This window comes from Neolamprologus brichardi, chromosome 14 (genome assembly GCF_056152115.1).
Source record: "Neolamprologus brichardi isolate AB-2024 chromosome 14, ASM5615211v1, whole genome shotgun sequence".
NCBI lineage: Eukaryota > Metazoa > Chordata > Actinopteri > Cichliformes > Cichlidae > Neolamprologus > Neolamprologus brichardi.
Genome location: NC_142117.1, coordinates 1190393 through 1212079, shown reverse-complemented (window position 1 = coordinate 1212079; position 21687 = coordinate 1190393). Strand labels below are relative to the sequence as shown.

Here is a 21687-nt window from a genome sequence, read left to right as displayed (position 1 = left end):
TCGTCTCAATACAGCAGAGTGTCGACTCACATCATTAGTAAGTGCTAATGCTCCTAATTTCCATCATATTTGTCATTTATTTCTCAAAGTTATTGAAGAAACAGTTATTCAGCTTCATTCCCACTGATCTCGACTACAAACTGTTTCACTTTGGTTTTTGTTTAAAGCCTCGATGTTTAAAACGTTTCCCTGTGATCACATTTGCACCGTCTGATTTCAAAGTTTGTTTCTTTTGGTCATTTAGTCCACAGAGTCCTTGGTGTTCTGAAAGGGACCTATAAATAAATGTATTATTATTAATATTAATAATAAAGTAGTTGTTGTACATGTACAGACCATAAACATGGAGTCCAGCTGTGTTTGATGCTGCTGGGCAGACTGACCACTGGGAACCTCTGAGCTCTGCTGGTCCACTCTGTGGAGGAACCATGGACACACACACACACATGAAGCCACTTTCATTATTAAAATGTGAATTTAGCCTCTAAAAGCTGTGTTCAGTCAGTGTTGCTGCTTCCTGCGTCTAACCTCACGTATGTGCTTCTGAAAGAACCGTTAAAAATTCCCTTAAACACTTTTAAACCTGTGAAAAAACCTTTTTAGAACAGTTTAAGCTGTTATATGTTGAACTCTTGGCTGACATCATATTGAATGCTGTGGACTCAGAATATGATGTCACTCAAGTTTACATGTGTGTGAAGGCAGACGAGTCAGTACTTTGGTAATACAGTGTAAAGTTGAATTTATTGATTGATTTCCATGAACACCACTGTGGCTCAGTGTTGTCCTGATGGAGTCTCATTAACAGCAGCCAGTATGATCCAGGCTTTAGCTGCTGGGTCTCTGTGTGACCTCTCAGACTGTTTAACAGATCAGACACAAAGAGAATCAGAGCAGCTCTGTTCTTTAAAGACAAACATGAACCCACTCAGGTCACACTTTCCCCACAGATATGAGCATCACTGTCCTCAAACAGCAAATGACCAAGTCTAACATTTGGATCTTTTCTCTTTCATTGTTTTCTTTTTAATGAATCTTTGTAACAATCTGAGAATGTTTCAGGTCATATTTATCCAGGAAACACAAACATGTAAAGGAGTCATCACAGCTCTCTGACCTCGTTGGTCCAGGTTCACCACTGAAGGCTGGATTTTGATCTTTGGACACGTCACTCCTCACAGACGGACAGCTGGACCGTGCAGACTGTGACCTCTGACCTCTGCAGACACAAACATGATTGAAGCAGCTGTGATCACACAGACTGCAGATAATGCAGCTGTTTCCTGTCAGTAACAGTCCTCTTAGATTAGAGTTCAGCTTTTTACAGGAAAACTGGACAAAACTGATTTTTGTTACAAATTCATTTTCATTTCCTCTCAGCTCACAAACACAGTCAGACAATCAACCAGAATCAACACTGATTATAATGTCAGTGCAGAATTATTTCTGTAACTCAGTGTGTTCAGCTCTCTGACCTCGTTGGTCCAGGTTCAGCACTGAAGCCTGGAGGGTCATCTTTGGACTGGTCACTCCTCACAGACGGACAGCTGGACCCTGCAGACTCTGCTCTGTCCTCCTCTTCCTCCATCATCATCTTCAGTCAGTCTGAAAGGTAAACCACAAACACTCAGTGAGTTCACATTAACAGAAGTAACTGAGTTACAGTCGCTGACCTCTGACCTGTCATGTAACCTAGAAACCAGGTCAATATGTCTGTAGGTTCAGTCATCCAGGTCATGTGATCTAAGGAGCTTAGAAAGAAAATAGAGACTTCTTTAAGTTTCTGGAAGACGTTTCATCCGAGAAGCTTCTTCAGTTTTAAAACCAAACGGTGGAGAGTCCCAGATATTTAAACCTGAGACGGAAAGAAAGCATGTCGCTGACCCACCATTGATCATGTGATGAGACACATGATCAATGGTGGGTCAACAATATAACAACAATATAAACACTTATTTCAAGGATGAAACTGCGAGTCTGATCACCAGGAGCACAAACATCTGGAGCACAAACATCTGGAGCACAAACATGTGGAGCACAAACATCTGGAGAACAGACATCTGGAGCACAGACATGTGGAGCACAGACATGTGGAGCACAAACATCTGTAGCACAGACATCTGGAGCACAGACATGTGGAGCACAAACATCTGGAGCACAAACATCTGTAGCACAAACATCTGCAGCACAGACATCTGGAGCACAGACATGTGGAGCACAGACATGTGGAGCACAGACATGTGGAGCACAAACATCTGGAGCACAGACATCTGGAGCACAGACATGTGGAGCACAAACATCTGGAGCACAAACATCTGGAGCACAAACATCTGGAGCACAAACATCTGGATCACAAACATCTGGAGCACAGACATGTGGAGCACAAACATCTGGAGCACAAACATCTGGAGCACAAACATCTGGAGCACAGACATCTGGAGCACAGACATGTGGAGCACAGACATGTGGAGCACAGACATGTGGAGCACAAACATCTGGAGCACAGACATGTGGAGCACAAACATCTGGAGCACAAACATCTGGAGCACAAACATCTGGAGCACAGACATGTGGAGCACAAACATCTGGAGCACAGACATGTGGAGCACAAACATCTGGAGCACAGACATGTGGAGCACAGACATGTGGAGCACAAACATCTGGAGCACAGACATGTGGAGCACAAACATCTGGAGCACAAACATCTGGAGCAGCATGTTGATGCTGTTGGTTGAGATCCTGAAGACTGAAGTCCAGGCAGCTCCAGCAATGATCCACTGATGTGTTTTTATTCCACGTATGAATGTTGTTATTGACAGAGATGAAGTTACTCAAAAAAGTCATTATTACACATATTACACAGAACACTTTAATTAAAAGTAATGGAGTATGTTACTTCATTACTCCTCATAACATTACTTTCATGTTACTGTGTAAAATGAGCTGAAACACTGTCTCATAATCACCATCATCTAAAGCTGAGGTACAGCCCCACACACCAACACAGATCCTGATGAGGTCACGTGATCTTTCTCTGAGTGTTTATGAACACAAATCAAAGATGAAACAGCACAAAGACACTTCAAAGTGATTCTACTGTAGAAACATGAACAGGTAGAAACCTGCAGCCTGACTGCTCATCACTTTGTTACCTGTTCAGGTTCAGCAGCAGCAGCTCACTTTATCACGGTGCTGGTCTGGGGTCAGTGTTTACTCAGCTTTAACGTCACTCTGGGTTCTTGGCTAGCTTAGCGTTAGCTTAGCTTTAGCTTAGCGTTAACATGCTGTCAGGTGTCTCGTGTGGTGTGTAAGTATTAATCACAGTGACAGTAAAGGAGGTAAAGGACTGACGTCATCACGTACGCTGCGTCCTCTGTGGGCTCTGAGTGAACTCACAAAGTACAAACTACAAGTACACAAACACGAACGTAGCTCAGAGTGGCGGACACACTCGGCCTCGTTGGTCCAGCTGTGAGTCCGTTACCGTGAACTATGGAGCGGCAGATTTGTGCTGAACTAAGCTGCACACAGCTGATGTTAGCCAGGAAAACATTACACACTGACTTTAATGGAGAGACCGGAAATACAAACACACACAGTTTGTTGTGTGAAGAAATCAAACATGAGCTGAACAAACAGTAAAGTTCCTAAAGACAAACTGTTAAAGGAGGAAACAAAGCAAACTTACAGTTTCTTCACACACCAACAACAAGCTCCACTCCACACCTGGACACTAAACACGGACACACAGGTGAGCTGCTTCCTGGAAGGAGGCGGGGCTCCACCTGAAACTCAGCACAGGTGGGAGGGGCTCAGCTCTGTGTGTGCTGCTGTGTTAACTTTAAAAATATGCCGTCTGACTGCTCAGACTGAGTCAGAGTAAAGTTCACATGCTGACGTGTGGAGACATGAAACCTTGTTGTAGCTGCAGGTGTGAACACACTGATCCCAGATCAGCTCTGCTGTATTTGTAACATGAACATTTCTGCTGCAAAGCTTCAAATGTTCAGCATGTTTCTCTGTTTCCAGTCTATAGATCCAGTCACACTTTCTACCTTCACCTGTGCAGGAAAGACTGAGAGCAGAGCTGAAACCAACCGTCCAATCAGTGAGCAGCATCAACACCTGAGCTTCATTCAGACTCTGTTATTGAAGATGTTGTTGGTACAAAGTTCATCTGCTGCTCACATGAATCCATGAAAGATTTATTTCACTGAATGTTTCTTCAAAGCTCATTTCAACCTGTTGAAGTCATGAATGAAAGTGCAGACTGAGAGTGGATCACATGATGTTTAAGGTGTGTCATGTGACATGTTCAGTATTGTCACACGTGTCTCGATTGTCCCTGATATCATAGCTGCTCAAACACTGATGATTATATTCAGGGCTGGACTGGGACAAAAAATCGGCCCAGGCATTTTGACTACCCATATGGAAAAGATATTTATAAATCTTATAAAGTTTGTATCTGTCTCGTGTGAAACTTGTATGAAAAGCATACAAGAGTGAAAACAGATTTAAGATCCCTTGAAAAATTATATAATGAAACTTGTATGTTTTTATTAGTGATTAAAACTTTTAGCTCAGATCAAATTTACGGTCTGCGTTACGGTGATCATTACATGCTCCATTTTTAGGACTTTACCACACAGCCTTTCCTGGTGTGTGATGCAGTGATCTGCTGTTAACTCACCGGTACAGTTCTCCTGCATCTTTACTCGCATCCTGCTGACTAGTCCACTTTTTTCACCGCACAACACCGGCGCTCCATCTGTTGTAAGTCCAACAAGTTTGTCCCAGGACAGTTTCATGTCGTTACACTTTGACATGCGTTTTAAAAATGTCTTTTCCTGTCGTTGTCCTGTATGGAACGCCAGGACTGCCATAATGAATTAATTAAATACACCATTAAATAATTAATTAAATGTGGCAATAATTAATTAATTATTGCCACATTTAATTAATTATTTAATGGTGTATTTAATTATTTCATTTTGGCAGTCCTGGTGCCTGGCTCTCATCTTGAATTAATTTTATCCGTCAACCTCACCCATCAAACGCAGGGGGCGGGGTTAACGCTGCCCATGCAGCTTCTCTAACATTTGATTGGTTGCCGTGCAAAGTAAGTCAAAACAGGTCGATCCTAGATAATCGATTGCTTGTGTGGACTCGGGGCAGCCAGGTATCCCAGAATGCATTTCAAATCACAGGCAGCAATGGTGGTGATCTAGTTTTAAAATACCCCGTTTTTCTGTCACCAACTACACTTTTAACAGTGTTTTAGCCGCGAATGTCGCGCTGTAATCTTCACGTCTGGTCAGGTTGTCAACATAGAACATGTTTGTGCTCAGATGTTTTCAGAGATTTCAGTAGCTCTGCTAACAGTCAGCATGCAGAGTGCACCGAGGGGGCTACGTTAACCGGTTTGTTTACATATTCCACTCTCCGTGTTCCACATGTTGCATTCACAGATTCTCATTTTCACCGAACGATCGTCTCTTTCCGCCTGCTCTTGTGTCTCTGTGCTTCTGTAACATAAAGAACGAGCTGACATTTTTCTCACGAAACCAGCGATCAGCTCAACAGGCCCTCAGTTTACCTGCATGCATCCTCCTCCTCACCTGTCAGCTGTTTAACACCTGCTGCTAATTCAAGAAACACGCCCACGTTACCTGGTGATAGTCACAGTTTAACTGGGCAGCCGGTGCTCGATATTACGCAACGTCAGCACATTTTTCTGCACAAGATAAGTAAATATAGTTTTTCCCGAGCGCAGAGCTGGTGGAGCTTGTTTCCCAACAGAGCACTTTATAGGCGAACCCACTTCCAATCACCGGCACAGCTTTGAAACCTCACCTGAGTTTTAGCTCTCAGTGTTAAACGCTGGACTTAATTCACTCAGGTTCTGTCTGTCGGTCACGTTTACTTCGCTGTTTTATTTACAACTGAGCAAATCGGTTTGGCTGAGGTTAAAGTTACGTTTCAGAACTGCACAGTTTTACAGACGTTTAATGGTTCACTGGCACATGTGTTAGACTGAACTATTCGCTTTTCTTTATCTGGTGTGTTTTGGATTTAACAGTGAATTTTGAGATTCAACTGACTTTTAAAATGTTTTTATACAAAGAGGAAAGAGAAGGCGCATTTCCACCGAGAGGAGCAGAGTTTCCAACTACATGTTCATCATGCAGACTGCAACCTGGACAGAAATATTATATCATCTGTTTTTTAATAGTTATTCTAAGCACCAGCGATCTGTTAGAATTTTTAGAGTTTACTTAACTAAAAATAAATTATGTTAACATATAATTTATGTGATTTTTTCTCTCTCTCTCTCTTTTTATTCATTTATTTATTTTTTTGCTTTTTCGGTCATGTTATGTTTAACTGTCAAAGGTTTGTTACAAACTATGAAACACATGGTGCAGACTTCTGGATGTTAGAAGAAAACTAATACTGCTCATAAATGAGACTAAAGGCAGGAAGGTGTCCTTTAAAACTAAACATGTTAGTAGGACCTCCCTATTTATATCATAGTTTATGAAATAGCACGTGTATTTCAGTAATAGCTACTGATTTCAGTGTAGTGGTGAACAGTCACACAGCTCACGTGGGTGTTATCTGTGATACTCCTTAACTATCATTTATCCAGGTTAACTTCAGTTAACTCTGAGCGGCTGGATCGACGGAGGTCAGACAACAATTTTACATGTATGATCTTAAAACAGGACACAGCCATTATCCGTCCTGGCCTCATATCAAATGTGAACGCAGACTGAGTCTATGTTTGACGTTTGCTTTATATCTAATCTTCCTCTCAAACATTTAAACAGCAGCGAGTCTGCAGCTGAGGGAACACAAACTCAAACTGTCGGAACAGGTTTGCTCGTTTCTTGCGTTCATTTGGTGATTTATTAAATGTATAACTGTTATTCTAATCTGCTGCTGAGTCTCTTACGCTGATGAAAATGCAGAAAACACAGATCACACCTGTTCAACCAATCGCTTTCATTCCACTTTGATCTGTGACAAACTGACGGTTCATCTCTGTTACAGTGTTGCGTTAGACTGCTATATTTGTGTGTTCTTTATGCTGTAGATGTTCACGTCTCTGGAATAGTTGGCAGTATTAAGGATGATTTTCTGTAAAATCATATTGATATGAGCCGTGAATTATTCGTAGATGACAGTTAGATTAGTCAGCTGGGAAACTCTGTGTTACCTCAGAGAGCTGAAGATATCGTGGACATGCTGACCTCGCTCTGTGGTGTACAGGTCCGTTTACCCTCATGATTAATATTCACAATAAAAATATTAGCCGAACATCATGAAGTCTGTATGTGTGTCATAGTGTCGAACAACCTTTGTACAGTTAAAGCAGTTACTACATGACGGAAACACCAACGTTATCTCTTTTATGCGTTTATCAGGTCACGCTGATTACTGAACAAAAACCCAAAGATCAGCTGTTAATCGAATTTATTTGCTCAAAATATCACTTGTTTCAAGATAGAGTGACAAACTCAATTTGCTTGATTTAGGAAATTCACACAAGGCACCTGTTGAAAATATGATTTATTCAAAATCATGTCTGACTTCAAAGTTGTACATATAAGGCAAAAAAATTAACCACAATTTATGATACAAATCACATTTCAAAGACAGCTGTTTGTCCCAGCATGCCAGCATTATGTGGTACAACATTGACATTGGTTTAGGGAACATTTAATGACTGTCAACTGATATCATCACAAACTACACTAAGCCAATACTTGGTGCAACCCTAATCTTAAGGGTGATTTCTATGGGAAATAATATCAGAAAGACTGTATTTTATTGGCACAAACACACTGTCCCTAAAACTAATAGAAAAGTATGAAGTATAATCAATGAGCTCATGGGCTAATTCTGTAGCTTGAGCAACAATGGGCACAGTTACTTCATATGCCAATAAGTCTTCATTTAAATTCAAAGTTTCATAGCGTTGGTACTCAAAAGCAATAAAAGATGAGTCAATCAAAAAGATATCCTTTATCAGTCCAAACACAGGGAAAGTGCCATCCACATCTGCCATAATCATGGACTTCCCAGTAATGTATTTATTGCCATTTAGAACACACCATTTCACTGAGACAACAGACTGCATGACATCTATTCTAAAAAATTCTTTAATTTTTTTCCTAACATATTCATTATTTCTAACAGCTGATACTGGCCCGGATTCCTTTTCTTTCGCAAAAATAGGATGTTCAGTCCCTATTTCATTTTGACAACACTCAAGAAATTGATTGTGGTTTGCTAGGGATTTACAAACATTTTTAAAATTTAACTTAGAAGCCCACTGTTTAAAATAGGAGTGCTTTGCCTCAAAGCGCATGCACATACTCCTTATTAAAGGTCCAAGGGATAAGATTTGACTGGGAAGATGCAACATATAATGTTGCTTAGGTATTATATTGGCTTCGGGAAAAAGTTGCTTGAACTGATACAGGTGTTCTTTAATCATACTTCTCAGTTGCAATACAGTTTGTAAAGAAATAATGGGAGCAAGAACTATTTGAACTATCATAATTAACTTTCTAATAAATACAACATACTCACTCTCCACACCATACAAAAGAAAAAGTAATATTTTCAAAAGAATTAGCATCTGTCCACAAGACTGTTTCAATTTGTTGTCATTAGCCGCTAAAGTGCCAAAGCTAATAGGACATGGTTTATCCCGTATTTCAAGAGGTGAGTAAGGAAAATTTTGAATGTCTGAATTAAACTTGTCTAATTCCAATTGTCCTGAGAGAATTAGGTGTTTTAATACAAATTTAACTTCCATTGATGCAACACCTTCAAAAATAACATGCATCATGTCCTGTGGAGTTTGTTTGATCAGGTCAAATGCAGGAACATCAACTAGTCTGCTTCTTCTATTAATTCCATAAGTAGTTTTGAGGGACGCTTTAAATAAATCTGTGCTTGCTTTATCTATTTCAAAACACTGCCTGCTATGTTTCTCCAGAGTTCTTTGAACAAACTTCTTCTCCTCAAAAACACTTTGCATATCATCAAAGTTGCATTCACAGTGTCTACATTTGCTATAAGCAAAACCAATCCCTTCTTTAAAGCCAGCAATCTCATGCTGGGCTAGCGTGTCTCCGCAAATGGCTATAACAGCACCAAACAATTCAATTTCACCATTTGACATTTCAATCCTTACACCATTGTAAAGCAGTGATAGATCTTGAAGTATTCTTTTCAGTACAACATCAATACCCCACTGAGAAATGTCATTTGCTTTAGCAATAGCAAGAAGTCGTATTGCAGCTAACTTTGACCTAAATTTTGGATGAATATTTCCTAAAGTATAATAAAACATGACCAATTTGTTTGCAGAAGCATGGGACCCTAAGGGGTTACATATTTCAATTTCATCTGTGTACAGTATTAATTGCAATGCATTTGGCCTCTGAGAAAACAAGGGGTGAGATGTAAAGAGGGACCCGTCTCTAAAATCATAGAAGAATCCCTCTCTGCTTCTTTGTGGTGCAGTGTTCAACATGGTAAAGATTCTCTCATTAGTCATTAACTGCTTTAGACTTTCAATTAATGGTACATAGTAAAAACTTTTGTTCCTTATGGACATGACCCTTGAAAGACCTTGCTTTACCCAACATATCTTCTGGGATACTACTACTTCCTCTGCGTTGACTGGACAGAACATTTCCCCTATGGCTCTACTCTGTCCATATGCAATGGTGGAGAAAGGATCCATGAATTTATCAAATGTAGCCAAAGCCTCATCTTGAAGCTGAGTGGTTCCCTCGCCATGATCTTCAAACACTGTCTTCATTCTTTCCTTGAGCGTATCCAAAAGAACAGCCTGATACTGTTGCACTCCTGAGATGATATGTTTGACCGTTCTCTGTGAAAACATTTGAAACAAAAGTAACTTATTCTGCATTTATATAAAAAAAAAAATTCTGAATTCCATTATGAACAAGTAAGACATTGATTGCCTTATATAATGTATTGATCCATGAAGACTATAACATACCTGTGATAAGTGGCACTGTTCTTGAACACTGATAGCAAAAGCTGCAGCAGATCTGGTAATATCGTGTCTGGTAAAGGATGTTGTAGCAACAGCTTCTTCCTTTAGAGCAGAAAAACAAAGTTACTCCAAACTCCTGGCCAATTATAGAAATTCTTACATAACAGGTATAATCAGTTACACCTAATGATTGGTCCATTAAAAAGCAAAGTGCATGACAGTGATTAGTGTTACAGTGAATATTCAATATAATATAAGATAATATAATATTCATTATTTGGAATAAAGAAAAAAGAAATGGAAAAGAAATCAAAGACAAAGAAACAATAAAAAAGGGGTTGGCCATTTTTTTGAGGAGGCTAGGGATTGGATTCATGAGAATGAGATTTTATCTTTTTAAATAATGAATTTTTGTTTGCACTTTGATATTAGTTTCTTTACATGTTTGTTGTATTTATTAAATTATTTATGTATTTTTAAATCACGTAATTTAGATTTGCACTTAGAACTTATGTTAGTATTAGTATATGGATATATTTTATTGTATGCATTTATTAATTTATTTAATTTTCAAGAAAATAATTCTTTTACATGTTTTGGCAGTATTTCTGGCCAACAGATTTTTTTTTTACAGTGCTTCCAAATACTCTGTGTCTTACCTGAAACTGTATTCACCACTTATAATTCCTACGAGATACCCAAATTGCTGCCACATTGAACGATTTAAACGCGCTGAGTGTCTTTGATGCAAACTTCACCAGGAGACATGCCAGCCGCAGAGTGTGTGCCTGCTCCGGCTGCAGCATAGCCTTTACTATTTACACTGAACTGCTATTCTGTTTATTTATTTTCAATTTCATCCTGGTGATTTAAAATCCAACCATAGTGGAAATCGCTTGTAACAGTTTGAAGAACAATATCTAGCGGTATAATATCGCGAGATCTCGTTAAATTTCTCTTGATTGAAAATGGAGAAAAGGATTAAAAGTAATATAGGACCAAATACGAGGAGTTAGACATGGATACATTTTTCATCAGAAGCCACACTACATTTTATTTAGTTTAACACTTACCGCGATCGGGCTGTCAACAACCTGAGGCTCCTGCACTTCAGGCAAAGATCCACCAGTTGATATTTCCACGGTGCTGGTTGTTGTTGCAGTACTACAGTTGGCAAACACTGAAACACCAAATTTTTCCGATCCTAAAGAGTGGGATGTTGGAGGGATCCTCCATCCTCTTGGTGGGCTTCCATTCGTCAAATACAGAGGGTGCGTCCGTTTAATGTGGCGAAAGAATGAGTTAAAAACTCTGAAATCTTGTTCACAGCCATCTATTCCACAGTAAACCCAAAAATCCTGCCTTCGACCATGAGCTGCATTTATGTGGCTAAGGAGCACCTTCAGAGTTAAAGAAACAAAGATAAAACAGATCATACATGTCCAGAGCGCCATGGTGAACTGTTTTCACGCTGTAGCAATGCAGCTTTACTTTACCGCTCTCCACTGAAGGCCACAGATGAGAGTGTGGGACCATGGGAAAGGTAGGCAATTTTAAAAGTATATGTATCCTTAATTATCCAATTTTTCAGGTTTAAATTACATCAGTTATATTTATTTTTATGCAATACGTGTTTAAGACTGAATTTTTATTTTTATTTTCTTTTTTTTTTAGTTTAAAAAATTAAATATAAATAATTTTCTGCATGCGCATTCTCAGTTCCTGTCGTGACGTTACTTTCACGTGGGACAAAATCTTTTCCCCTGCTTTGTTAACCATCAGGACCGTTACGAAGATCAAAATTATTTATCTAAACAAAGCGAACAGTAATTTAAGGTTGGTAACATTAAGTTGATTTGAAAAATACTATGGTACAACGGTGTTATTAAGATAAAGTCGTGTTTTGTGAGGGCTGCTAGTTAGCAATCTAGCTAATGTGTTAACTTTAGCTAAATTATCTTATTTAAGCCGTAGGATATTTCCAGGTACTGTGAGTGGAGGCTTTGGAACCGAACTAGAGAACTGCTGTCACGGCATGGACAAGTTTGACGATGCCATACTGTCTGTGTTGCAGGGTAAGTCTTATTTTTCAGTTATTTTGGTACGTTAGCTAAGCAGCCTTAGCATCTGTTAGCATCATTTCTGAAACTTGGAGCTAGGATTGTACTCTACTCTGAACTTTATCCACATTATAGCCTTGAGCTGTCTTTGCCAAAATAGACTTGGAACATCATTCTTGAAGACAGCCAAAAATAGTTTTATTGCATTCTCAAATATTTGATAAACTGTTTTAAGTTTGACATTTTATCCTGTTATTATTACTTATTGCTAAAATACATTTATTGACAAAAAATGACCTCAATATGTAATAAGCCACACCCAGGAAAAGAGAAATAAATATCACTTTTGAAGTTGTTTTTCTCTTTTACAGCTGCGAATATTGATGAGGAAACTTTGAGAAGCTTTACCCGGGATGACCTAAAGGATCTTTTTCCGGGCCATGAAAATTTCTTCCGTAGAAAGAAGATTTGGGATTTCATCAGCCAAAAGGTAAATACACATTATACCACTAAGAAGATGATTACTGTCCATATTGTCTAGCATTAATTTGCCTAATTGTGTATTTTTGTTTATATCCCACAACTGTTATAGTGTAAGAGTACTGACCAAGATGCCAACACTTTCCATCGAAGCAAGAGTAACCCCTTAGGCTTTGATGTGTCACAATGTCAGCCTCAAACTTCCACTCCCATTTCCTACACTGCTGACAAAAAAATGAAAATGCCAGACCCACCAGAGTATGTGGTGTATACAGATTCAGAGTTGGACATGGTGTGCAGTCAGTACTTTGCATTGCTCCACAGTGGAAAGGAAAAGGACTGTAAGATGTCGAAGGAGCTCTGTTGCAGACTTGTAAGGAACACAGTCACCAGCATGGTTGCAATCCTCCGTGCTAGTCCCATGGGGAAAGAAGTAACATACCCCTCCAAACTCGAAATGAGAGCAATGTCACAGAAGATTGTGGACTATTACCCCATGTTATGTGATGCTGACACACACATGCCATATGTAAGTCATTCTCTACCCACTACAATATCTAAAAAAAAAATAAAATAAAAAAAATAAAATAAAATTGAGTGAGATAATAAAAGGATGTACAAATATATATTATTTTACCACAGCTGACCATCTACACCAAACTGTACAAACGACTCCAAAATATGAAGTCTCCAAGGAAGAGGCAGGGCTCCATGCCGCAACGAGGCAGGCCCAGGAAGACTCTTTTCAGCTCAGATGACACAGACAATGGGACTGAAGGTGACCTAAGTGGTGAAGCAAGTGGTTCAAGTGACTATACCATACTTCTTGAGAGCAATGATGACCTCAGCGAGGATAACTCAAATGCAGGTGTGTACTTTAGTCTGCTGTACTAATGACTTTTGGACATCTAAAACTTCAAAGAGACCACCTGCCCTCAGTTTTCTATTCAGAGTGCATCACAAGATTTATACAGTGTTGAGTATTTTCCTTAACTTTCTAGCTATTCCCTGTTATTACATCCTGTTCATCTTCTGTTTTTTCCTCAGAGAAAGAATCCCAATTGCCGCTACCCTCCACTGCACCAACTACGTCAAACAATACTACACTGGATTTACCACTATTATCCAAGTCAGCCTCATGCTCTGCACCCAGGGCTGATATAGGTCCTTCAACTGCACCTCCAGATGATGTTGTTGGTAAGTCCGCCATCACCCTTATCTACCTCTCAGTCTGACTGTGGTTCCTCTTACAGCTCTTTCCAAAATATGGTTGCAGCAATGAACCCCGTTCTAAGTGTTTATTCCATAAATCATAGTGGTTTGGCATTAACTCAAGTTGGTGTGTAAAATCAACATATGATAGATCCCTCATTCCAGTTTGCCAGTTAGCCATAGTAAGTATTTTAACACTTTGTGTTGTAATGGGTGTTACTCAGTGCTGATTATTTACACATGTAAATCCTCATGCTGGTCACATCTATCATGCCTTATCACAGTGTTTCTGTCATAAATCAAATTACCTAAAAGATTTTTATCCATCAGCTCATAATCACTGTTCACACTGATGTGAACGATGTACACAGTAAACAACCTTTACCTTATTTTCACCACAGTTTTATTCACTGGCATCTTAAACTTGCGTTTTAATATTTGATTCTGTTCAAACTAACAATTAACATAAATCCATGATCATTATACGAGAAGGACACAAAGGGAAATGACCAGGACATACAGGGTCAGTTCATTACTCAAACATATTTAACCTAAACATTAATTCTCATAAATATTATACTTAAAAACAACCATGCAACCTTACTAGAAATGACTGATTAGAAAAATCTGGATTTTGTGAAGTCTAGTTACACCATGTCTTTCCCTAGCAGACCATGACAGCCTGAAGATGCAGGCAAGACATTACAAAACCTTGAGCAACATGTACAGGAAACCCAATGCAAAACCCAACCAAAGTGACGTTGCTCAAATTTTGGACCTGGAGTTTGAGGCCAGACGAGCTTTTATTGACGCAGATGTTACAAGGGAAGAAGACAGGCCTAGAAAAATATTTGAAGCATACCCGTGCTTCAAAGACATACGAAATGTAAGTTCAACTACCTTCAGTTAAATTCCTTGCTTTCTCTGGATAGGTTTAGTTAGTTCTTGACTAACTGAGCACAACTTTGTCGCAGGCGATGGATGAACTGCGTCGCATCATTGGTGGCTCCAACTGCAAATACATAGATCAAATGAAGGGTCGATGGGTTTTGTTCGAAGGTGCAGTTCTATAACCCCCTCTCCCCTTGGATGTACGTGGAGGTAAGTGGCCTTTTCATACATTAAATCCATACATCAGATATGTTCGGATTACTTTGTTAAGATCCTTTTCTCTGTTCACAGTGGATTTTACTGTCACTCTCTTCAATGCACCTCCATCTCTTTTACCTTCAAAAAAAAGAGTGTTGTCACTATATATGTCGGGAGGGTGTGCCATGATCGGCACTGGCTTTTCATCAGGGGTCCCATAACCCATGAGAGTGACGTCAGCTTCCAAGATCATGGTGTCACCTGAAAAGATGACAGGAGGCGGGGTTTTGTCTGTACCTGACTGTAGGTTCAGGCACCAACACCATCAAATAATGAAGTGTTGTCTGTGTGAGTTTGGGTGTTTTTACCCATGAGTGCTTTGTACATGTCCTCCTTGCTGTTGGCTCGGTGAAACCACGTAGCCAAAAGGCCGTCCGCTTCACTGATGTTCCCCGTCTGCACCAAGTACTCCAGCATGTCTCCACCAGAGAACGAGGCAGAAGAAGGAGCTGAGAGACACGATTGGACAGCAAGACAGTGACAGAGTCATAGTTACGTAGTCCCTGTCACAGCAGAACTGGGAGCTTTCAACTCAAACAGCCGACGGTGTGTTTTTGGGGAGGCTGCTCTTTGTTGGGAGAGCAGTTTGTTTAAAGTTCATTCATTTCTTCAGCTTAAAGATTCTGTTTAAACCCATCCCTGTCATAGTCACACAGTCAGCTCCAGGTCTCTGCATATAATTATATCGTTTCTTTTTTGTTTGTTGCCCAATAAAGACGTCGAAATGCTGCTTTGTGGCAAAACTGGTGCCAGACTTGAATTTTGATGGTTTGTGTATGAACTCTTTGTTTGAATGACATCAACCCCAGACTCAGAAAAAGTGTAAGTGGTCTCAGTGTTTTTGACAGTAACAGCCCTGTGACATCATTTAGCCATCAGCAGGTTATCAGGTTCATATGGATGTAGGTCCAAGTGCAAAACACCCCATGTTTTACTATTTTTACATCAATATATTAATTCTACAAGATAACAGCTACAGTAGCCACCTCTTATTTCTTTATGTTTTCCTAGGAAAATACTAAATGGGAGCAATGTATGAAACATGCAGCCTGTACAGGTCTAACGAGCTTCAAAGATTTGGTCCAAACAGCCTAACCTGTCTCACACGAGCTCTCGTCTCTTTGGGAATATTTAACCTGAAGCTCCAGGTCCAGTGTGGCCAGTCCACAACAATGACCCACTGTGTGTTTTTCTATCATGATATGCTTTTACTGCACTGGCAGTGTGTTTGGGATTGTCAGCATGAAGCCATTGTGAGACAGATGGGATTTGAAAGTCTGCACTGGCTTAACGCTGCAGATACGCATGAATGCTTTTTTCTTAGTGTCTTTTTTAAAGAAGCTACTGTCACATATTACTCAAAGAGACCAAGGTCTAATAGCACAAAACACATTGTGTAACATTATCTTTGTTACATTTCATGTCAATTGATTCAAAAGTCACACAGTTCAAAGCAGCCGTGTACTTTTTGTCCACATGACTCTGGTCCTGTCATAAGACCAGAAGCCAAATGATGAGCACTCATGCATCATGGCATTGCAATGAGCTGCAGTATGATATCAAATGAACTTTGATCACTGTAACCACTGATTTTAGCAGCAGCAATATAAAGTTGTGATGCTGACACAGCGAGTATTTAAGTGTCACGTTTGGAGAAGGCCCACTGCTGGAGGCTGCAGCACCCTGTGAAACCCTGCAACACTGTGGGCTGTTTCACCTGTGCAAAGACATCTTACTGTCACTGTACACTCAGGTGAACTCTACATGCAGTAGGTATGTATGTCACAGCACTGCCAGTCATGAACTTTGACCTTCCATTCGACTTTCAGAACCACGGCTAAGCCTACAGTCTGTGTTTGGCCTTATTAGACAGACACGGTGAAGAGGAAGGAGGGGGACACACGCAGCAAAGGGCCGCAGGTCGGACTGAAACCAATGTGGTCGCCTGCTCATCCAACTAAAGCAGGTCTTTGAGATACAGGTCAAAGGTTAGGTAAAAGCAGTAATGTCACAGTTTACTGATGGTATACATGACAGCAGTTAAAAAATCCTGAACTGAAATATTTGGAAGAACTATGGTGCAAATAGAAAACAAGAAACAAAGCTTTGGCACGTCTGCTCAGATTTGACTGTTGTTCAGATCCAATGCAGAGAAAATGCTTTGAAGAAAGGCCACAGGTGGGTAAAGGCTGCTGCATGGTGATGAGTAATAAATACATTTACTCAGGTACTTTTCATCATCTGGATCATAAAGTTGCATCATTGTTTTATCATTTATATCGTACATATTGTAAAAATGTACCTGACGTCTTAGTGAGCAGCACAACAGGCACAACGATGACAGTCAGCAGCACGATGAGCACAACAGCCACAGACGACATTATCAGCAGTCGTTTGGGCAGCACGCCACGCTTCTTTTGACCTCGCTCCACTCGCTGATCGTCAGCCTCGGGCTCCATCCTGTGGGAATACACGATTAATGCTCGTCTGTCTATTCTGTGTTAGAAGCAGCATTTCAGCATGTTGTAGAGGTTTACCTGAGCTTACACGTGCATGTCTCACAAGTGTACATGCTGCTTCATCTATTTTATTAAAGAGCAACTGATTTGTCTCCAACCTGTTTTGCTTTCCTTCTGATCCTCCAGCAGTTCGTTCATCTCTCCTTTTAGCCTCTCCTGCCATTCTCACACGTCTTTCTCCTCCTGTCCAGGTTCAAATGTCTAAGAAGTAGGAGACCTCAGGGAGCGCTCACTCTTCTTTTATACGATCCTTTATCTCAGGTGCAGAGAACAGTTTTCCTTCTGATAAGGCACACACACTCTTCAGTGTCCACTTGCTGCCTGACGAGCTGTGAAGCTCTTCTGTTATGTAATCTTCACTGTTCTGTTGGAAGAATTGTGCATTACTCCACAGTGCCCCACGGAAACATGGGAGGGAATATGGCATGAACATTTTCACATTTCTACAAACATGTTACTTCCCACAGGTTCGTGTGTCAGCCATCTGTCTCATAGTTACAGCACTGGTTCCCAAACTTTTTCTGCTGCGCCCCCCTTTGTTTTACAAGAAAAATGTAAGTAATCTGCAATAAATTACAGGTAGTAAGAAAATAAACTACTAACTCTTTTACACTACGTCCACACCTACACGGGTGTTTTTGAACACGCAGCTGTTTCGTCCACGTAAACGGCGTTTCCAATCACAGAAAACTGAGATTTTTTAAACTCCTTTTTGCGTTTACGTGTGGACGAGGAATACAGAGTTCGTCACGCCACGTCAAAGGTATGTGCCTTTATTCACGTCACGCTGTGGCCACGTTATTGTTTACATGAGATGAACTGCAGAATGATAGAGACAAAATACTGTTAATCTGACTGTCTGCAGGTTTTACACACAGTTACTGTCCCTCCATTTACAAAGGCAGAGGCGTCACGCTGTGATTATTTTACTGTAGTTGTTTTTTCCTGTGTAATAATATTCAACATTGCTGTCAATACATTTTTCAAAAAATGCCTCTCTGTGCAAAATGGGTTTAAAAACATAAACAGCTGTGGGATCCTGTTTGTCTGTGATTTAAACAGCCCAGCGCTGCTCCTGATGAAGGGAAAACCAATCCTGCAGGGAGACCTACCTCAGCACTTGTGCAGGTGAAGCCAAAGGGAAGATTTGCTTCATCATATTTTCTAGTCTTTGGCTTAAAATGAAGTTGGTTTTGAAACATATTCAGCGATGCTTCATCTCCTGCTTTGCGTTTCTGTGGGCGCCGTGCTAGCAGTGTCCAAGCGTTTTGTTTTTTTCCCTTTTCATACCGCCCCCCATGCAATTGCTCTGCGCCCCCCCTAGGGGGCGGGCCCCACACTTTGGGAAGGTCTGAGGCTACGTCCACACGTACACGGTATTTTAAAAAAAAATCCCGTTCACACGTAAAGGCAGAAATGAAGGAAAACGCTGCTAGGAACATGCCAAAGCAGCAGGTGGCGCTATATTCCTAACCGTGTAGAAATGTTGGCCAATCAGAAGTCTAGAAGCCTCGGTGGGAAAAAGTAAACAAAGCTGGGGCATAGAAGCAGAACCGAGTCGTATGTGTGGAGGGACAGTAACTGTGTGTGTATATGTAAGCATTTAAACACTGCAGAGACAATTAACAGTAATAGTATTGTAGAAATTCATTTCACCGAAACAATAATGTGGCGCACAGTGTGACATCAAAAAATGCGCACACCTTTGACGCTGCATTTTCTGCGTTTTTCTCGTCCACACGTAAACGGAGTTTTCAAAAATATCCACCCTGGCCAGAGTTTTTAAAAATCTCAGTTTTCAGTGACCAAAAACGCCGTTTACGTGTGGACGAAAGGTGCAAATGCATAGAAAAATCTGCGTTTTCAAAAATACCCGGGTACGTGTGGACGTAGCCCAGTTAGATTTAGGCTATGTCCACACGTTCTCGGTTCTGCTTCTATGCCCCAGCTTTGTTTACTTTTTCCCACCGAGGCTTCTAGAGTAGGCGAACTTAAACCTGTTTTATCACGTTACTTTAAACCTTTGCCGCCGTTTTATATACCAAAATAGTGTTTCTCACCCTCGGACGTCTCACTGGTGGTTCGGATCATCAGACTGAATCCCACCGCCGTGGACCAGGCCACCGGCCCAGACCCGAATTCACGTCCTGGGGCTCTGTCCTCGTCTAAGAGGGCTGTGCACAGCCTTCGGTGCTGGCTCCCCACGGCGTCAGGAATCAGTGCTGGATCCTGGAACAGAGTCACAGATAACAGTTCTGATGTTTTCTGATCCGGCTCGAAGGACCAAATAATGTCAAGAGATGTATTCTAAAACACTTCTTCAGCTGAGAATCAGAGAAACACACATTTTTCTTGCTAGCAAGGGCAGTCACCAGAGCGCACAAGAGTGAGGCTCAGAGACTCGCACTGAGAGACTGCCCTGGTCTTTATTTATACATCAGTGGGTGCTTGTTCCTTACATTGGAATGTGGAGGTGTATATGTATGTGTGTGTGTCAGAGTGTGACCCCATAAACGACTTCCCTTAACCTGCTGGTCTGGAAAATCCAACAGTTCATCTATATGTAAAAAAGGCACTTAGACTAAAACTGACATAGCTACGTTAATCCTACCGTAAAACAATAAGACAAGGTACGACCTTTCCCGTGCTCATAGGATGTGGGGGTGAACGCCAGAGCACTCTGGAATGCACACAAAGCTTTTGCAGACAATTAAGGATCGCACATCCTATCACTACCATATGCAAACTTATATTATTAAAAGATTATACTGACTACTAAGTACAATTTTCCATTGACACCTAGTAAGCTATCGTACTTTTTCCTTTGGGAAGGTACCATCTGTGCAGTCTGCAGTTCTGTTGAAGAAAGATGTTGAATCTTTTTAATATTTCTTGAAAAATAATTGATTTCTGTGCATTTTTTCCCCACACTGCATCAAATTAAGGTTGATTACGTCGATTAAGCATCATGAGGTGGGGGGTGGTTCCCTATTTTTTATTTTTTTTTGTTACTGGGAGTTGGACCCTGTTAGTCAGTTTGCTTAATATTTACACCAAGTGCTCTTTAAAATACCAGAATAGGGAGGATGGAGCAGGTTTAAGTTTATTAGATTGATCAGTGTTGCTGAACTATGAAATTTTTTTTTGCATACAGGTCTAACAGAATAGCTTTAGTGTTTTGTTTTGTTTTTAAACTTGAGTATGAACTTAGGCAAAATGCAGCAAGATATTAAAAAAACAGTTTTATTGATTAAAAAACACTATATCGGATTCATATCGGTATCGGCAGATATCCAAATTTATGATATCGGTATCGGACATAAAAAAAAGTGGTATCGTGCCATCTCTAGTCACTATGGCGACTCCAATAGGGTTACCTGTCAACTGTGGTGTATGTATGTATGGTGAAAGTCCCTCTTTTTGCTCCTCCCCTCACCTGTGGATGGACGGTGCTGTTACCGTGGTGACAGCTTGGATGTGTTTCAGTCCTGCCTGGTTATCACTGCAGGAATCTTTACTTTCACATTTATTACAGGTAATAACTCTGATTTTTCTGTGTATTATGAACTAAATGTATCCTGATGCACACAGAGATGGATGAGCAGAGGTCACATGATGAAAGAACAAACATGGAGTCTTTGATTTATTTAGATATTTATTGATGAATGCAAACAAACCCTGACACTGAACCATCGTCCAGCTTTCACAGAACAAACCTGATCACATGACCTGCTGACCCAAACAGTGAAAAGCTCCATGGCAACAACAACAAACAGCCTCACATATGTTAACAGAGGCTGTTAGAAGCACAGAGTCTTTACAGTCTTTCTCCTGTTTGTACACAGATCTCTGCACATCTTCATCACAGTTACTCACAGACGTGCAGAGTGTGTGGATATCAAAGCTAAGTTTCCACCATGTTTGTAGTCTGTACTGGGACTCATGGAGCATCTCTCTATGAGCACTCAGTGCTTTAAACAGTGAGTCCCAGTTTAACCAGCAGCCTTCACACCACACATCACACAGACATGGAAACTTCAAACCCTCAGACTGAAGTCACTGGCAGTCTCTGGCACCAGCGACTGCGCTAACAAACACAGCAAACAGTGAAGGTTTGGTAGAGAAAGCCGGTTGGGTAATACCAAGTACGTGGCGGAGGAGGCGGGGTTACATTACTAGATGATTAAACATAAACCCCCCTGGAAATGACGCACCTGGTCCT

General features: G+C 40.6%; 3 protein-coding genes across 6 annotated transcripts in view; 1 reads left to right on the top strand and 2 right to left on the bottom strand.

The window, feature by feature from the left end:
• The window catches only part of LOC148098680 (protein NLRC3-like), a 321437-nt gene that overhangs the window by 233452 nt on the left and 66298 nt on the right, over positions 1-21687 (bottom strand). The window lies entirely within an intron of this gene.
• LOC148098686 (uncharacterized) lies at positions 7903-11499 on the bottom strand. The gene is made up of 4 exons (XM_087851388.1): positions 11119-11499; positions 10049-10147; positions 8300-9916; positions 7903-7914 (listed from the first exon to the last, which is right to left on the bottom strand). Exons 1-4 carry the CDS (start codon positions 11497-11499, stop codon positions 7903-7905), a joined length of 2109 nt encoding a protein of 702 aa, XP_087707514.1.
• LOC148098685 (uncharacterized) lies at positions 11564-13552 on the top strand. Its single transcript, XM_087850595.1, has 5 exons — positions 11564-11588; positions 12031-12120; positions 12477-12595; positions 12698-13114; positions 13228-13552. The coding sequence occupies exons 1-5, from the start codon at positions 11564-11566 to the stop codon at positions 13477-13479; spliced, it is 903 nt and encodes a 300-aa protein (XP_087706721.1). The 3' UTR covers positions 13480-13552.